The sequence below is a fragment of the Sturnus vulgaris genome, chromosome 3 (assembly GCF_052056855.1).
Source record: "Sturnus vulgaris isolate bStuVul1 chromosome 3, bStuVul1.hap1, whole genome shotgun sequence".
Classification (NCBI taxonomy): domain Eukaryota; kingdom Metazoa; phylum Chordata; class Aves; order Passeriformes; family Sturnidae; genus Sturnus; species Sturnus vulgaris.
In genome coordinates, this window is record NC_142245.1 from 37151826 (window position 1) to 37170904 (window position 19079).

A 19079-nucleotide genomic window follows, 5' to 3' on the forward strand; every position below is an offset into this window, starting at 1 on the left:
TCAAAATCTTGCAGGGTGCATTCAAAATCCACATGAAGTCTTTCTTGAGTGCTAAAGTTTTGAAGAGGATCTGTACATCAGCAAATAAACAGGCAATGTAAGAATACAAGTATGGCCACACACGCAGCAGCTAGTAACACAAAGTCTGGGGCTACTTCACCTAAGAATGAAGAGAAACTGATTTGGTTTAAAACAGAGTCAGAAAACAGTAGTTTGTTCATCACTGTACCAAAGGAAGGGGAACTTCTCTGATGTAACTGCAATCATGTAGGAGATACAAAACTAAGCTGAGAGGTATGAGGGACCAGACAGCAATTTTCTAAAATAACTAGAGCCTAGCGGAATTCAAGTTACATAGTCTCTGCTGCAAACAAATATTATTGTATTAACTATTTTCACTACATTAACCATCATATGCTTCTACATACCAAAGCAACAGCATCACAATAATCACCCCAAACATTCTCACTAGCCTTTCCCACAAAAAGGTTCAACTCCATATTGGTATCCCAAATAATGTCCAAACCTCAGCTATTGAAATAGGTAAAAAAGACAGACAAGAAATAACTCATATAATAGGCAAGTGCTGTTGTAACAAACAACTTAAAAATCTGTAAAAGCTGTAATAAGCAGAACAGAGGAAAAACATCCTCCCTACCCACTATGAAGTATACACTTCACACATCCTCGAGGTCAGAGGAAATATGCCAGGAATTATTTTTAAAACAATCAAAGGCATAAAAAATATTTAAAAATAGGAAAAGTGTGGGGTTCCACTGTGCTCAGTACAGTCAGGGCAAGTCACAGAGGTATTTCTGAGGGAGGCTGAGCAGCAGCAACAAGCACGATGCACAGATTACTACACTTAACACAAAAACTGTGCTGAAGTCAGACTGTGTTGAGAACTATATCAGCTCTTTCCTTCTTTCCCTGGAATTTTTTGCAATACTAATTTATTTTGTGCTTCGCCACTTTCATTTCACTAAGAAAGTATTGGTTGACTATCAAACAAATAATGAAAATATAAAGGAAGTTTTGTTTTCTATTGCCATTACTCCCTCTCTCCTCTTGAAGAGATAACCATATGGCAGCATAAAAGCATCAAATACCATCTCTTTCCTTTCTTTGGAACTTTTTACACAAGTGCTCAGTTGTACAGAAGGCAGTTGAGTCAATCTGTTCTTTCTGTAATTTACACTGCTATATGGAGAAATCTTTAAGGAAATTAAAAGCTAGTGTGCCTTCCATTTTCCTATTCTGGAAATGCATCATTACATCCATATTCCTCCTGTTTTTCACTGTACCATTTTCCGCTCTATTGTACATTATCTTCATCACATCCACCCACATTCTTTCCGAAGTCCTATTGATTTGTCTTTATCGTTTCTCATCCCCAAGATTTCTCTTTACTCCAGTCCTGTACTCTGCTTCTCACATTTTTCACTCCATGCAGTTTTCTAAAACATAGACTTAAAATGCACAGATTCAACTGGGTGTATATTATGCAGCTCTTCCAGGATCAGAGATCAAACACACTATGAGCTGTCTTTTCTCACTTCAACAGAGGTGTATTCCTTGTTAGACTACATCCATTTTCATGCATTACTTTCTGTCCAGTGCTCTGCTCTTCAAATGTAACAAAAGCATCTTCAGGTTGACCAGTGTTCTCAGACTTGTGAGCAGATATTTGACATCAATGTTCATTGTATATTTTGAACTAGAAAATCTGCCAAATTGCATTGGCTTGAGCAGTTCACAGGCTTTTCTCTAGCAAAGTTTTCTCCTATGAACAGTTTCACTGTACCCATACAGTCAAAGAGAGTCTTCAGTCTGCATTTTAGTTTGCAACTGTCCCAGTGTCTCATGGTCCTGGCAAACAGTCACATATGTCCTTAAACTTCCCAGAATTGCACTAAGTTTTTTTTCGGTTTCTTGTTCTTCCAACTTCTCACCATAACTTTCCTCTTCTACCACTACCAAACTGCAGACAATTGTTCATTGCACTCCTTCCAACTGTAAAAGCCTACTGTAGCCCAAATCCATTTTCCACTTTACATGAACACAAGGAATAACAAGAGCCTGCTAAAGGAATTGCCAGTAGTTTTGCCCTCACAGTAAGCAGACTAGCACTAGAGAGGATGATCCAAAGGATGCACCTTCCTCACCTGTAAGCCAGAATTAAGCTGAGTTGCCTAAATTTTACCTAGTTCTGCCAACCAGGTAGGAAAGCGTTGAATTAGGTTTTCAAATACTCACTAAAAATTCCATTTGATTTCAGGAGTAACACCCATGTGCCTTAGACCTGTGTCATCTATTCAATGCTACACTTTTCAAAGAGAAGCTGTTCTATATAAGCTGAAGTAATGTCGTCATTACACAAGGCAGGTAACAGGTAAATATGAGCTTATTTCTGATTTTGTATCTACCACAAAGCTGCACTTTGAAATCTCAGAGGCAAGTAATGATGCAGTTGGAAGACGGTGAACAGTGCCACACGCCACAGGAACAGTGAGGTAGCACAAGATGAAATAGCTGTTAAGTAACAGGCAGTCTCTGCCAGGAAGCAAGCCACAGAATGGTTCCTGAAAGAAAAACTGAAAGAGGTGGTAAATCCTGACTTTTCCTTCCAGCGAGGGAGATCTCAGTGGACAACCAGAAATTCAAAATCACCCATGAACGCTGACAGGACCATGTTGAACAAGAACCCTGGATAATTTTTCCATTGTAAAGCTGTGGAAGTCCCTTCTTGTTCATTAATCAAAACACTTCCCTAAGCTCTATAATGCAGTCTGACCAATCCCAGGCATCACAAGCAAGAACAGTTTTTCAAAGTGTACAGTCTTACCAGCCTTGCAGCTGACAAGCTTGTACAGCCACAATGAAAGGGAATTTATTTTTCTCCATTGGTGAATATCCTAAGCCACAGGGTAAACTACGAAGTGTTAAACCCAATGTCAGATCTATCTAAAATCAAGCAGATAGGAACGAAATGCAAATATATCCAAAACTACTCTATCAAAACCACTGTCACTGTATTTCATGTACCAAGTATCCTTATACACATATCCACCTATTTCAAAACTATGTAAATAGACATAAATAAATTTTGAAATGTAAGAGAAGAAGCTTTATTTACACACTTCCCCTTCACCAGATATCTAACCAAAACTGTTATTGCAAGCTATCAAGCATTCCTTGTTCTTCAAAACAAAGCTGCTGTACATAAAGGACATGACTTGTCAACTATGTAGCAACACAATATATTTTAGTAGCTTGCAGGTTCTCACATATTCAAGTTTTCCATCTCACAGCATTATGTTTAATTACGTAACAATGAACTTCTGCCCTTATGTAACTTGTTGGCCTGAAGTTGCTGCAGCTATCAGGAGGGTATAAATTAAATCTTACAAATCCTTTTTAGATTATAGGATGCATATATAACAGTATTAGGTCCTAGAAAATAAAGGTCTTGAATTTTGCCCCGTGAATATAGAAAAGGAAAAAAGAGTGAGGATTTCTAAGGAAAGCTGTGCTACTACTGGAAACAGCTACCTCTGTTGTTCCTACAACTCTGCATAATTTTCATTATTTTTCCAGTTTTGCAACTACAAAATCTTAAACAAGAATGAACAGATTGTTTTTCTGAAGCCGAGTTAGGTTTAACTTACTTTTTTTCTTTTTTACTTCTGCATGGAAAAGACAGGAAAATGGAAAAAAAGCCTCTTAAGTTTTAACATTACTTAAGAAAAAGCTTTTACTGTCTTTGATTGACTTCCCACAGTATTAGAAATATTAAAACACAGAAATTAATACCTTAATTTCAGTCACATTTGCATATGTCTATTCATCAGTAAAAAACCAAAAACTTACAGGACTCAGAATGTAATGAGCAACTTTGTTTTTCAGATTTAGTTCAAAAATCCTTATTTTATATAATTATCATGTCATAGTCAGCACAGACCAGAAGAGCAAAGCCTGCAACCTAGAGAGTAAAGTGTCCAGCAATACAAACAAACCATTAACTTGAAACAACACTGACTTCTAAATACTTGGCAATCATATCTCAAAAGAGGCCTGAGTTAACTTAGTGCTGCTATCCAACTGGAAAAAAAATATGGTGCTTTTAAGATGTGAATCTAAAGAATTGCTTCCATACTTATTGCTTACTATAATAAAATTAGTTAGAATTGCTCTGATCTCGAACTAGGAAAAAATCCTGCAATCAGTAAACAAAAAATTTGCTCAACACCACTAAGTGCATTTATGCAGAATGATAACAAAGTCATCTTGATGCTTACCCGATCATTGCGTTTTCTTTAATCTGGCTCTCTGTGCCATTTACCATTGGCTCTTGATTTCTGTTTTCTTTTTCTGAAGCATCACTTGAGAGGCCCAATAAAGCTCGCACTCGTTTTGATTTCACATCCAATATCGTGTCAGTGTAGCCCACTTCTTGTAGATACCTGAAGGAGAGAACACATGCTAATCTTCTCTGCACATCTCACTTCTGCAAAACATGAAATTGAAACTTCTCCCTGAACTCATCCTCAATCCCTTAGCTTAGCAAACTCCGGTGCTGAGCTAGTGAAACATGCTTGTAAATCATCCTGTACCAGCTGCAGAGGGATCGCCTCTTGCAGTACCAGCCTCTACAGTCACTGAGAAAAAAAAAAAATCAGAGAGCCTAGCAGTCAGAGGTTATACAATACGTTATTCATTCATTTACTAAAATGGATGGAAAAGCACTTTCAATTAAAATATTTACAACTGCTTTATAAAAATCACTACAGTTGCATGCATAACCATCGTCATTTTATTCTTTGATACATGGAAACTAGATACAAGAAGCACCAGATATGTTCCTTATATAAACACTATTTAGAAACCTAGAAAACAGGGAATAAAAATCAAATTCTATAGCTGTGGCTATTAGTAAGAATTGTTATTTACAATGGACTAGGCTTGAAAAAACCTTTGTCTTGCCTTTCCTTTATTCTGCAAGGGATCTGCAAAATTTTGTCTTCCATAGAAAGACTGAACAACGAAAATCCTTGTATAAAAACCTCACAGCCTAAAGTTGGCTCTATAGATTTAAAGTTGGCTCTTTCATCAATATGCCATGTTGCCCTTGAGAGAAACAGGAGGGAAATAATGATTTAAAAAAGCAAAAGTAAAAATTGGTTTGTGTCCTTCCATCTAGAACATGGAGTTAATAGCACTGAACTGATTAAATTGTCAATATTCTAGACAACTCTGAAAAAGGGAAATGCTGTTTTACAGTGATAGCTGTTACGAATCAGGGACATGCACTTTTCCTGCAAGAACATTCTCCTCCAATTATTTGACAATATCATTCACATAACCACATTAGGAGAGGAATACTGATTGTTGGCTATATAAAAATCAAACAAGTCACCTATGCAAAACAGAGTCAGTAATATGCACTCTATATTCAGCAGTGTGTCACTCTTGTATGAACTGTACTGAGAGGGAATGACTCGTTTTCAAAACCACTGATCCAAGTCAAGACCACTCTATTTACATTTATTCAACATGCATGCAAAGATTTGAGCTCTTGCAAAAGAGAAGCCTGTACAAGCCATCCAATGAATTTAACTTTTGTACAACTCCTTGAAACATGGTCTTTTAATATAAGTTTCAAGACCATCCTTACTGTCTCAGTCCCCTCTCATTTAATCCTCTGTAATACACCAAATATCATGGCAATTAATTTATTATGATCACAATTCAAAATCTAATTTACATTAACAGACATTTTTTTATTGAGATGAACAGAGAATTAGAAACATCTAGTATAACCTTCCAGACGTCAGTCTTTTTGCAATTTAAGCAAGCTTCAAAATAAAACTTCCTTCTCCAATGCCAGCTGTTTTTATTTTACACAACTCTTAGCAGCATTACCAGTGTTTCTGGCTTTCTAACTGCAAAGTGTCATGACCCACTGTTCTCTCAAGCAGATTGTTTCGTTATACTCAGTAAAAGAAAAGTAAATGAGATCAGGTGTTTGTGACTTTACAAGGCTTCTCAACTAAAGCTATGAAATATTAAAATTTTTCAAAACCCAAGGAAAAGTAGTGCAGAAGCTCAATGAACTTCATCACACATACTAATTTTTCTTTCACTAAAATATAACTGAAAAAAAATCAAATACCATCACCATCATATTTCATAGCAGATTCTTTCTTTGCATTCAGTATTTGAGTCTTTTTTTCAACACTTACTGTCTTAACAGCTGTCGTCCTTGTTTCCATATTAGCTGACTGTTCTGTTGTGGCTGAATCTCTGTCTCATTCCCTTCATCTGAAAAAGATTATTTTATTACATTTTTTCCTATTTGCATAAAAGATACCCATCCACTTGAAAAGACAAATGTGATCTGCCTTAAAATGATTAGGAATGGTTTAGTAACAAAATTCAAAGTGCAAATAATGAAACAGGGGGAAAATTGCACATAGCACACAACTGTAGTACTAGATATACAGAAAGGTTTCCAGGTACATCCTACTCTATGAGAGTAAGTTCCTAACTCCTTTAGGGGCACATAATGGCAGTCAGTCTGCAGCCCAATTTTTGCTTTGGCCTTTCAAGATAATTGCTGCTCACATTAAGTCTGAATACAAGTATCTTTAACTGCTAACTGCAGCACAATATTGGTTTACAACTTCCCAATTTCCTTAATATTTGACAGTTCAGTATAAATCAACAGATCTACTTCCATAAATGTAATCCTTATTTGTATTTATTTTGTAGAAATAAACAAAACATTAGGGGTTATTTTTTAACCTGAAAAGTTGCTGAAAAATTTTCATCACATTTTCCCCAACTGTAAATTTGTAATCAATGTTACTACTCTAGAAAAATCTACCAAAAAAAAAAAGTGTCTGTTCTCTTAAGAAAACTATCAGAATGCTGGCAACCGACAGCTACACGTTTATTCCACATATAGCTTCACAGCACACGATGGTGGGGGTTTTTTCCTCTCCTCAAGGAGATGCAGATACTTCCCAAGATAAAAGATCTTGGTTTATTATCTATGAAAGCCTCTACAAAACTTGAAAACCCTGTGGTTTATCACTGAAGGATGAATTAACTTCCTGTGTAAACAAGACTTAAGAACCAGAAAAACCTGTCATATAGTCTTATGAGCAACTTGATACGTGATGTGGGAAAGTTATTATTCTCATTAGGATTTTTTTCTCATCATTTACCTTTAAACAACTCAATTAATACCACAAAAAACCCCCACCACCTACCCAAAGAAGCTCTCAAATACTAATCAGAATTCACATGCAAGGAGAGACATATGAATTTTAGACATCTCATATTCACAAATCTATTTAATAGCAACCACGGAAATAATCAAATGCACAGTAATTTTCCAATGACAACTGGACACAGCTGGATCTGACACACAGCTACCAAAGCTCAGTCTATAATTATTAAAACATGACTGAGGTAAATCTGCCTGAAAATTCCTTTTGAAAACAAAACCCGTTCTTCTGAAGGCACTGTTAAGTATATCCAGAGGCAAGAATTCTCTTGTGCTTAGTCTCCTCAAAAATGATGACTGCTAGCAGTAGCAGTGGTTCATAGGAAAGAACGAAGAGACTTGCATTATGAGAAAATTACAGAAGATATAGATAGATAGATAGATAGATAGATAGATAGATAGATAGATAGATAGTAAAAATAGATACATTGTATAAATAGTTTTTTAAATTATCCCTTTACCAGGAGATTGAAATCTGTCTTCTAAAATTGTGTTACAGACTCACCAAGAGGTCATAAGGAAAACAACAAGGACTCATGTGGAAGAACTACTACAAACATTTCCACTTTTTTTCATAACTGGGCAAGAAAAACAGGTACAGGGTGAGGGGAACATATGAACTCAGCCAGACCGTCCCCTCCACAAACCAAGTGACAGAGATGAGATCTACAGACACTCTATGCTCTGCCTTTACATACAGGTGGTTCAAATTTCATTGTAGTAGAAGTATCTGGAGACTGAGACACTAAAAACATTACCTATTTTTTCAATGGCTTGACCTATAGCCAGATCTCTATACCTCTTTTTCATATTTTTTGCCCCTGAGGAAAGGATAGGGAGATAGAAGGATAAAAGGAAGTAATTTAAATTCTTAATTTCCCCAGTTCAGTGATTAAATCTATTTGTGTGAAGTAGGAGATGAAAACAAATCAGCTTGCCAGAGACCAAGGCAAAAACCTGAAATTAGCTAAATGCATCTCCAATGATCTTTTGAATTCTGCAGAGAAATCTCCCATTCAAAAACTCTCACGTCTAATATGCACTTTAATTATTTTTTTTCCTGGAATACCATTGAGGTAATCAAACAAAGAATTATGAACCACATAATTCATTCAGAAGAATTATCCAGAGATAAAAGGATTCTATTGTTATGAATCTAGAATCATCCTGTTCTAAAATACCCATAACACATCACTAAGGGACAGAAAAACTACTCTCTCCAGTCTGCTCATTTGGAATTTTTTAAAATCTAAACTAACTTGATCTATTAATAGACTCTTAGTCTACTCTACTAGCATATATTTTTAACTGTACAAGAGTAAAATATAGGCTTTATTAATTATCTCTGCTCTCACTACTCCATTAAGAGACTTATTTTATCAATACTATCAATTCAGCATTTGCACATAACACAGTTCAGGTTTTATGCCAGTAATAAATTCATTCTCAATAAATTCTTACCAGAATCATAGTTTGGTGGCTTCATATCTCCCTGATTCAGTTCTGTGCCGTATTTTAATTTGTGGTATTTAGCCCTGAAAGGAATAGAAACAACAAAAAAATCTATTAGTACATTTAAAGGGTATCTCTAAACACATAAATGTCACCTGTTTTCACTTGAAAAGCCACTCCCTTCTTCCAGGCTAAGAACAGAGCAAACCAAGTAATTTTACCATGACTTCAGTTACATAATTTTATTTAAATATTTTTTCCAAGGGTTACATGTAATTGCACAGCAAATACTAAGGAAACACACAGAGCAGTTGACTGCAGATTTTACAAAGTGTTCTTGCCACAGAAAAGGCTCCTTCCCTGTGGACATGAGCAACTCTTCTGCTTCCCTTCCCACCCCCCAAGTCTTTCCTTTTTAGCCACCACTATGAAACATTTTTACTACCCATGTCAGTTCAGTGCCATCTACTTCATATCTCATATTGTCACTCCATTAAGCAAACTTTAGTTTTATTATTCGAAATGCTGTGCTCTCCAACAGCAGCAGGCCCTCAGTTAGAACTATTCTAAATGAGGCCTAGCAATGACAGCTCACCCACACCAGTTTCTCTCAAAGCTGCTAGGTCTGCCACTTGACCAAATGCAAAAGTGGAGACTTTCTTCCAAAAATATTTAGTCTTCAGAACGTCTAATGTAAAAAGCCCCAAAAAGCATGCCATACGATGACAACAAGAGTAGATACAAAAAAATGGAAATGCTTTTTAATTTGAAAAGCTTCAACCTAAAGATTCAGTACGTACAGACTTTTAAATACACATGATAGCACTACAGTAGTACATTATTACACATGCACATGTAAGTTTTTCAAGATTCATTACCGTAGTCTTATAACACTGCAACAGAGAAAGTGAGGCAAAGTGAGCCTTTACTTGTTTTGCAATTTGTTCCGTCCTTCTCTGACACTACTGTACTTTGCAAGCAAAAAATTGAAAGATTTATACATTCACAACTGGGTAGAAGAGTGGCACTTATACTAGTTCCTACCTTAAACAAAAGGCTGAGAACTCAGGAAATGCTGCCTGTGCAGCCTGGGAATAGTGGGACAATCAAACAGCACACACCTACATGCAGCTCAAACACAAATGTACAAAGTGAAGTGTAGGGTAGCAAGAAACAGGCTGAAAAAACAAAAAAAAATATCTCTCATATGCACCCACATGAAAATGAGTTTCATTAGCTTTACCAGGCACATGGGAGCTCTTCCACTTAAAACTTGTTTTTAAAAAGAGTCAATGGCTTTGACACTTGTAATTGTATGAGGCAAGTTTTCTGAGCTCGAATGACTGTATCAAGAACGGCTGCAGAAATTGTTTTCAAGTTACCTACACCTCTTGATTGCTTCTTAAACATCTTCATTGTATCACCGTTTTCTTTTGCCTTTGCCTATTTCATCAAGAAAACCCATTTACTTCTAACAAAATAGTGCCAAAGAATGCTTGGTAGCTCTTATGCTTCAATATCGACAGTACTAGCTTCCTAATAATCCAGCTGCGTTTTAATTATAATAAACATTTAATTCTGACTGAGAAGGGTAAGTGAAGAGTGAAGAAGTGCCTCTTAGGCATAGCAAATTCGACAGATGAAGGAACTAACTCTCAAGAGACAGAGCACTAAGCTCTAACTTAGCTGAGCAGCAATCAACAAGAGAATGAGAAAGGATGTGTTTGAAATGAATTGAACAATTTGGTCAGTACAGAAAATAACTGAGAGTAGAAGAAAAAATCCAATCTGAATGCTCAATCAAAATATTTGTCTTTCCTTTTCCAACTATCCATTTCTTACATGCTACCCTGCTAAAACAACTGCATTTCATTATTGTTAAATATTGATGCTATGTATACTTTACTCCCACCATCACTAATGAAAACAGTGATTAATCAAGAATTAAGAAATCCTGCACTCTGTCACCAACCTACCTCACCAACTTTAAACACTACAATTTTTTATGCAGTCATGAATTCAAGAAACCTTAATGTGCAATCTATTTTGATCTGATTTATCAGAAGTGAACAAATATTAATACTCTGCTCTAATCTGGATTACTGGCATATATTGTGTTCTACTTAATTCCTTCAAATAATTTCAGGGAGAAGTGTTTTGTAGCGGTCAACATTTGCTTTTAGTTCACGAGTTTTATACAAAGTTCCACTATGCTCTATGCATTCACTAATTTTCTTATCAAGTTTTGTTAATCATTTCCAACCTAAGTAAAATGTTTCCTAGGTTCACTGAAAGGATCATTCTTTGTACCTTTCCTGTTCCTCAGATCACATGTTCTCCAAAATCCATCTTTCAAAGATTCAGACTGCAGTTTTTTAAACTTCCCAGTGTATTTATTTCAATCTCCTAAATCCATGTATGGTCACTTTTTAAGTCACTTCCCTCTTAAATCAAAAGTAATAGTCTCTTTTCTTACTGAAGTTTCCCACACTCAAAAGCATTATAAAATCATTTCAGTAAAATGAGATTATTCATTCTAAATCGTTAGTACCAGGATTTTGTAACTGGTTCCACCTCATAATGCAACAGCTTTTAAAGCTTTTGTTGTTATTCTTTACTTCAAGAGGATAATCTAGATTACATGGTTTTATACACCACTGGCCGTTTAAATTTATTTTAGGGCCAAACTGGACTAAGATTTCATCATTTAGAGGATCTAACTTTGTATATTGCAGGCAGAGACCAGTAGCACTACAGAAAAGGCAGAAAAACCACCTTGTAACAAAAAGGAGATTGAAGAGATGAAAATCCCAAAAAGTAATTCTTATTTTCAGTATTGCTGGCAAAGTTAAAAACAAAGTTATAGAGCTCTGACTGCACAAAATGACCAAAAAAACCCCCCAATGCTATAATCAAATCTGAATTAAATTCACTTGGTATAAATTCAGGTCCCTGAGCAGGACACAGACTTGAAACAGAAACATGAGTATCATGCCAGAGTATGTGGCACACTGAACTCCTCTTCAGTTGTGGTCAACTTATAAAGGTCAGAAAAATATTGCAAAAAACTCCTGTAAAATCAATATAAACCACTAATAGGCCATCTAGAAATATTTTCTAGACTTCTTCAGGCAGTATGAGATTTATTATTAGACATTATTTTATGATACTGTTGAAAATGTCACAGGTATGAAAGATAAACACTTCTTTCCGAAGTGCACTAAGTAAAGAGCTGAACACCATGACTCAGATTCCAGGACTAGATGAGAGTCTCAACCCTTCACTTACACATGTTGCAATCAAAGAATGAATGAATCTTTTCATAATAACCTTTAATTCTTTTCTACTCAAATTCAAAATATCGCTTAATCCATTAGCACATTCTAATTTAATCTGTTTTTATAATGAGAGAATATCTCCTTGATTTTTTCATTTTTTCAGAAATCACATGGTCCACTTCTTAACAGCATTAAACTGGTCTTCTGCAGCTCACATTGAACTCTATCTCACACATCCCAGTAGTGTGATACTACCAACACAAAAAAGAGATAAAGTATCTGTCATCTGGCCAAAAAAAAAGGACAGTGGTTTGATGGCAGGGGAGAAAAAGAAACATCTCGAAGATATATTATCTGAAACTTGCTCAAATTCAATGATTTACCTTCCATTTCTGAAAACTACATATGAATTATAAACAGCATGCAGAGACAGAAAAATGACTTGAAAATAACTACCTGAAGAATACAACTTCATAGAAGGTATTTTCTATCTGAAGACTAGCCTTCCAGTTATTTGAAAGCTATTTTAGCCCTGTGAATCTATGCTCCTCAAGAGATGCCCTTACTCAGGTAAGTATGAATATTACCACTCTTCTGGCTTCTGCCCTTCCTTATACAATTCTCCTCTTTTGATTAGCAGTATTTTCATTAAACTATGTATCTTTGTTCAGTGCTTCAAAACATTCAACATGGCTGCCACAACTTCAAGAATTGCTTAGGGAAATGCTAAAAGTCTCCATCCAAATTTTCTAAGACTGAGTGCAGTAAAACTTTTCTGAATACTTCACACAGAAACAAGTTTGATTCCAGTCAAAAAAAAGCCACTATTTCTTGGAAATATCTGTCGCCAGACCTGAAGCATCTGATCCAGCTGTGCTGAGGGAGCCTGCCAAAACATCCGTGGAAGATCTGGGAGCTGCCGCCAAATCAAGAGACATAAACAAGAACAACTGCCAGGAACAGCACGGAGAGATATTCTACCCAGGGGAGAAGGCGCCAGCCTTACACTGATCAGACACATCAGTGCAGAAAACAACATAAAATTAAATCAACTGTTTCTAGAGACATGGCTCAGGAATCCAGTTCTTTGGTTGAAATATGTTAAGACAGGAAGTAAGCCAGACTAGCTGAAATAGGACATGTACTTGAGAGAAACAGTACTACATTTCAGCTAGCTCCTGAAAATCCAGAGGCGTCAAAGCAATTTACTGGTGGTGGAGCAAGTATTGATAAATTCATAAAAAGTAACCCTCAACTCTGAATAGCCTCACACTGCAATCTACTGGATGCTGGCAAAACTACATCAAAACTGCTGTTTAAAAATGCTAGCACTTAACTATGCACTAGCTCCCTCTAAGTTCCTTGCTACTTTGTCTACTAGGACTCTTCAGCAGAAATAATCTGGTGTGCTATACACAAAACAAAAAGGTAACCTCACAATTAATGGCATAGACTGAACATTAAACTTGCCAGAAAAACATGCCTTACCCACAATAAAATGACATGACATGAAATAGAGATCAACAACGCTCCCAAAGTTGTTTATTTATAGCAAAATTTGAAACTACTTGGTTGATAAAAGAAATGCAGAGCAGCCACTATAAAGAACAGCAGCTCATAGAACCGTGTACCATAGAAAACAAATGTTGCTCATTTCTTTTTCATCATTTCCTGAGAGCATTGTGAACATGGAGTACTCTGGTCCACAATTTCATGTTACTCATAACTTACTTCATCCAGCTGAGAAAGATCTGAAATGCTGCACAGTCAGGGCAGAAATGATGGAATACAGGAATGATTCCCCTCTCAGCACAGCAACCTTCCCCAAACCTGACAGGAATATCTTCCTCATACCTTGTAGGATCTCATTTTCCAGCTCGAAGAACCGAACGGAAAATGCCAGCATCCTGCCTACTGCCCGACCTGGCTGACAGCTGATTTAGGAAAATGCTGGGAAAGAGAGCAGCGCTTCCAAGCTCAACATGTTGCAGTTCTTTTGAAGTATCAAGCAAGAACACTTGCTGGGAGACAATTCCAGCAGAAATACAAGAGTATTTGTTCAGAAACTGGCAAATAAAACTGCTGTTGAAAACTACAGACTCATAAATAGCTGTCTCCAGCACACACACACAAGTCACAAGCATCACATCTGCTTTACAGAACCACTGCACACCCATACTGGAACTGTCACACTGGATCACATCAGCTGACTGTAGCCTACTGACCTGAGTAACACAGGCTAACACCACACACTGCAGAAAAACATGCAATATAAAAGATACAGATGTAAAAACTGTAATAAGAAGCCGCCAAGTGTTTTCTCCTAATCCTGATAGGGACTGCTACATTAAGTTATAAATGTCATAATTTAGATGGATTTAACAGGATAAAACTAGGGGACATTTTCACCATCCATATGGAAGTTTGATTCTTGTTTTTTTAATGCTACAAGTTTCTCTGATAGTAAACAAAAATGTATTTACATAGTGTGATAATTTTAAATTGCTAACTTCTGTGGGTTATGAACATGAGGCATTGCAGATACTTTTACATAATCAGGAACAGCTCCCCCAATTTTGAAATACAAGAAATCTTCACAGAACACATATAACTCAAGAGTACATCTTTAGCTGAACCAATGACACTAAGCTTTGTAATCATGCTTCGAATGTAAGCCTTTCCACAGCTATAAACTGCAAACTCTATTATGCGCACATTTTGTATTTTTCTGTGCTCTTTGATGTAAGATCAAGTACCATAACAGGGCCTAAGCAAAAAGAGTATCTACCTTAAGCATTCCTCCAAGAACTCCCCAAAGCAGAAGAAAATACACTGCAGCCCTGGGGTTACTGCTGGCCAGAACACTGGCTGCATCTCCAAGCTAGCAGATTAACTGGCTGCTACAAGAAAGAGGTAGAAGATGTCTTGTGCTAAAGTAGCCCATATAAGATGGGCAAATGTAATGCAATACAGTAATGTAACTATTGGTGTCCTTTTAAAATTATCTAACAGTGATATTCTATTCCTCATTAGCATATGTGTATATTTTTAATCTTATTTCTACTAAGCAAACTATTTCAGAGGTTTATTTTATTAAAGAGAAGGAATTACATGATAGGAAAATTATAATGTAAGTAATGACTGCTTTGCAGCAGTACCATAAATATACTCTTTATTCAAGAATTTTAAAAGACATTTCACTAATTAAGAGAATTAAACTAAACCTGGCCCGAAATAAATTGGTTGAACAGAGAGATTTCTGAAAACATGATAAAAAAACAACTTGCTTGCCTCAAAGGTTAGAATAAAGTAACAGGAAATTATACATAAGAATAAAATGGTAAACTGGGGACCTGTACTAAAATGTCCATGAACAAAGAAACAGACACTAACTGGTAAACATAAACATTTTTGCGATCACACAATTAAGCTCCAGAAGATATTCTAGTACAATCTTTCAGACTGAAAAGACTAAAAACCTAGCAAGATTAAAAACTAGTAATTATTAGACTGAAGACAATTATTCAAGATTTCAGTTGTCACGTATTAATAAACAAAGGTAGTATTTTGAACAAAATGAGAATACACTGTAATTCTGGAGTATAATCTGTACAGTTCAGTGGAATTTTACCAAGGGAAAGCATTCATTATCAGCTATGGGTTTTGTTAGCATGTTTTTGGAGCCATTCTAATTTAGCTATTGTTCTTACCATAATGCAGACATTTAGACTAGTGGTTTTATTTAGTACAGTAAAATCTGTCAATCTGAGAACTGAGTAGAGACAGAAAAAATATTTCTTGGTTTTGTCAAATGCAAAGGCAAAATAAAGTTTGTCTTCAGCATTTCTTCATCACATACTCATGGCAAAAGCAGCATACCTTTCCTGTTTGAGCGCATATTCCAGCATTTTGATTCTCCGCACTAGATCCTTCTTCAGATTTTCCTGTCCTTTCCTTTCACCTTGAAGAAAGGCAATCTGGGCCTGCAAAAGGAAGTGTTCAATTTAGAATCTTCTTCCTCAAAACTATTCAGCACAGCTCTTAAGTGTGTGTGTCTTCCCACGTTATTTTAATATTCATTTGTAGAGTTCAAAAGGAATTGGCTTACGATGCTTCATAAACATTAAATACTTACAAAAACCACTGCATAGATAAGCTTTCTAAACAGCATGCTCACTAAGGATCAAAAAAAAAAAAAAGGAAAGAAAAAAGATAAGAAATAAAGCAACTTTGGTTTGTTTGACAGGGTTTGTTTTCTCTCTTGGATAAACATTCAATAAAGGATAAGGAATGGAAAAAATAAGCATACAAAAAGCCTTCAGAAGATAAAAGTATTTACCAACAATAAGCAAGAGAAGATGATAAAGTATTTCTGCTCACTTACTAAAGTAGTGTACAACTAGGGTATAATGCTATAGATACATGACACTAGTAAAAAAACCTGATGTAAACCATATTCAACTAAAATAAGAACAAAAGAAAAATAAAACCCTGTTTGTAATACAGTGTTAATTATGATACTTATTAAAATAGTTTAAGGAAAGTTCTCCAGAAATACTGTAATTAAAAGAGGATGAAAAAGGGAAACGGAAAGGTATTTTGGTGAGGGAGTCAAGGAGAGAAAATGGTACATAAGTAAATAAAAGACAAGTAGAAAATAGACAGTTAACCTCTATCAACTTCCAGCACAAGTGTTTAGTTGCCTGTGAAAAATCTCCTTTAAACAGAAAATTATGACAAATACAAGATATTAATTCCTAATCACAAAGGAAGAACTACCTGCTTTTGTACCTAATGCTCAAATCAAGAGGCGAGTTCTTGTGCTTGCTCAACTCACTTTTAGGCAAGAATACCTACAGACAGTCACCACACTTCATGCCTCAGCCTCACCTGCTATTTCCAGGATGAGAATCTTTCTGTACCTCTACTAAGTCTCCAAGCATCTCATCAGTCTCTTGAGAAGCACAGACAGGATAAAGGCAATTGGTCTACACCATCAGCTGAAGCATGAGCATGAAGACCTATCAGCCATTCATTTAAATAAATGCCCAGGAAAGTCAGGGATAAAAAATGAGCATGAATATCCTATTCTCACCTGTCACAACCTTGCAAGCAGTCCCCAGATATTTTAGTTAATGGAGATAGGTGCTCCCAAAGAATCTGACTGCAGATTTTTACCCCAAGGTGAGAAAAAACAGAGTCTGCAAATTTCATTTTCTCTCCAGCAACTATAAAGGGAAGACACACAACTAACTGGGTTGAATTTTGGCGACCATGTAAAATGAATCTTATTCCAAAAGCCCATTTGTTGGTGGCCAGCAATAGCAGCTGCTCTAAAGTATCACGCCAGCTGACATAATTTCATTGCTCAAGTACAGCCAATAAATAGCTTGACAGACACCTGAAGGATCCTTAACTGCCAGCCACCAACTAGACCAGCCAGTTTATGACAAGAGAAAAACACTGGCTGCTTTCCAACTAAGTCTTCACCTTCAACAGAGGAAATACATTTGAATTCTAGAACAAAATAAAGTCAACTGAATCAAAGGAAAGATCTCTCACTATGGCATCAAGAACAACAATTGAATTCTCACGTCAATTTTATGCTTAGGTTTATAGAAAGGCATAGAAGAAAGAAATGCTGACGCTGGAGTCAGCATTTCCTACCCTGAGCAATGTAACTGTGCGAGAAGCCTCTCAACTCAACAAGGTCAGCATCCCTCCCAAGAGGAACATCTCAGGCATATAACATAGAACATATAACTTAGTTTGCAGTAACTGTGCAGACACACAGATTGTCACTCCCTAGATCCATATAGGCCCAGTGGAACTAAACACGTGCCCTTCTAATCAAAATGCACTTTTAAAACCAGAAATCATGATGTAAGTATGCATTTGGCTGGAATGAACAAGATCATCCAATGCCATCAGGACACAAGCTGAAGTGATCTATTATGTGACCTGCTGTCTGTAAGCAATTTCTAGCCAAGAATGAACTGCCTGAACACACTGGAATGACGCCTTTTTACCCGGAAGGTTGGCAAACAACGCGGCTCACGCACTGCTGAACTACAAAGGTCAAAGCAGCATTACTGTGCTAACAGTTGAGGCTAAAGTCATCTTCCACTGGTATCAGCCTAAACTAAATTCAAAAATGCAACTTCTCAGTAATTTCAACAGCTTCCTTTTTTAAGAGGGAGTTTCTAGGATAGTTTGTTCATGCTTTTCTTCAGAATAGCATCCTTATGCCTAATAATCACTCTTTTTGAAGGATTCTGGCTCTGGAAATGAGAATACTTACATTTGGTCTTTTCATAACACAAAGAAATATTCCCTCTCTTTTCCACAAGATGTTAGCAAGCCTTATCCGTCATTCATACATGTACTGAGTAATGACAGTTACGTCAGCCTCAGTGGACAATAAACATCAGTTATACATGTGAGCTTAAGTGTTATTTGAGAAATTCTTAATGATGATATTCAGGTTTACTTATATTGCACATAAGGACAGTATTAAAATAACTGAAATTTTATACCAACAATAATATTCTAACAGTTCATGTCTTCAGCAGATTTCATTCTTTAAAATTTCATTCTTTCGGCAATTAACTGAAAATATGCAAAGGAACCTAAACGTTCATACCATAAAACAGAAAGATTTTGCAGATAACTGTAAACTGAATAAACAAGCACAATGAGTTTAAATATCTACAATGACAAATTATGACATGTAGCAGTATTTTTGCAGTCTCTAGAACAATACAGTGGTAACTGTAGGATCACTATTTCCAATTAAAATACATAGACAACATCTGTCTAAATGTCTGTGCAAACATTTAATGTGCAGGAGGTGTGGGTTGAGCCACGATGAAAATTATAACCGAGCTGCACAACTACAGTTTTCTTATGTTGCAGGCATAAATGACAGAATTTTACCAACAGACTGAGACCATAGGTGACTTCCCACGGCTGTAGCTTTAGCCCAAGTCTAATGTGAAACCTGAGCTACACTTCAGGGAGTAGAGGAGCAAAGGAGATTCCCTTCCACTTTGAGTAAT

At 36.2% G+C, this 19079-nt stretch overlaps 1 protein-coding gene across 4 annotated transcripts in view; it reads right to left on the bottom strand.

Moving 5' to 3' along the window:
- Positions 1 to 19079, bottom strand: part of STRN (striatin) — a 67505-nt gene that overhangs the window by 38870 nt on the left and 9556 nt on the right. For all 4 annotated transcript variants that reach the window (XM_088161356.1, XM_014876692.2, XM_014876708.2 and 1 more), the window contains exons 2-5: positions 15901 to 16004; positions 8753 to 8826; positions 6243 to 6321; positions 4299 to 4463 (exon numbers count right to left, since the gene is read on the bottom strand). In XM_088161356.1, the coding sequence (XP_088017482.1) occupies positions 4299 to 4463; positions 6243 to 6321; positions 8753 to 8826; positions 15901 to 16004 (422 nt within the window). The remainder of the gene's footprint in view (positions 1 to 4298; positions 4464 to 6242; positions 6322 to 8752; positions 8827 to 15900; positions 16005 to 19079) is intronic.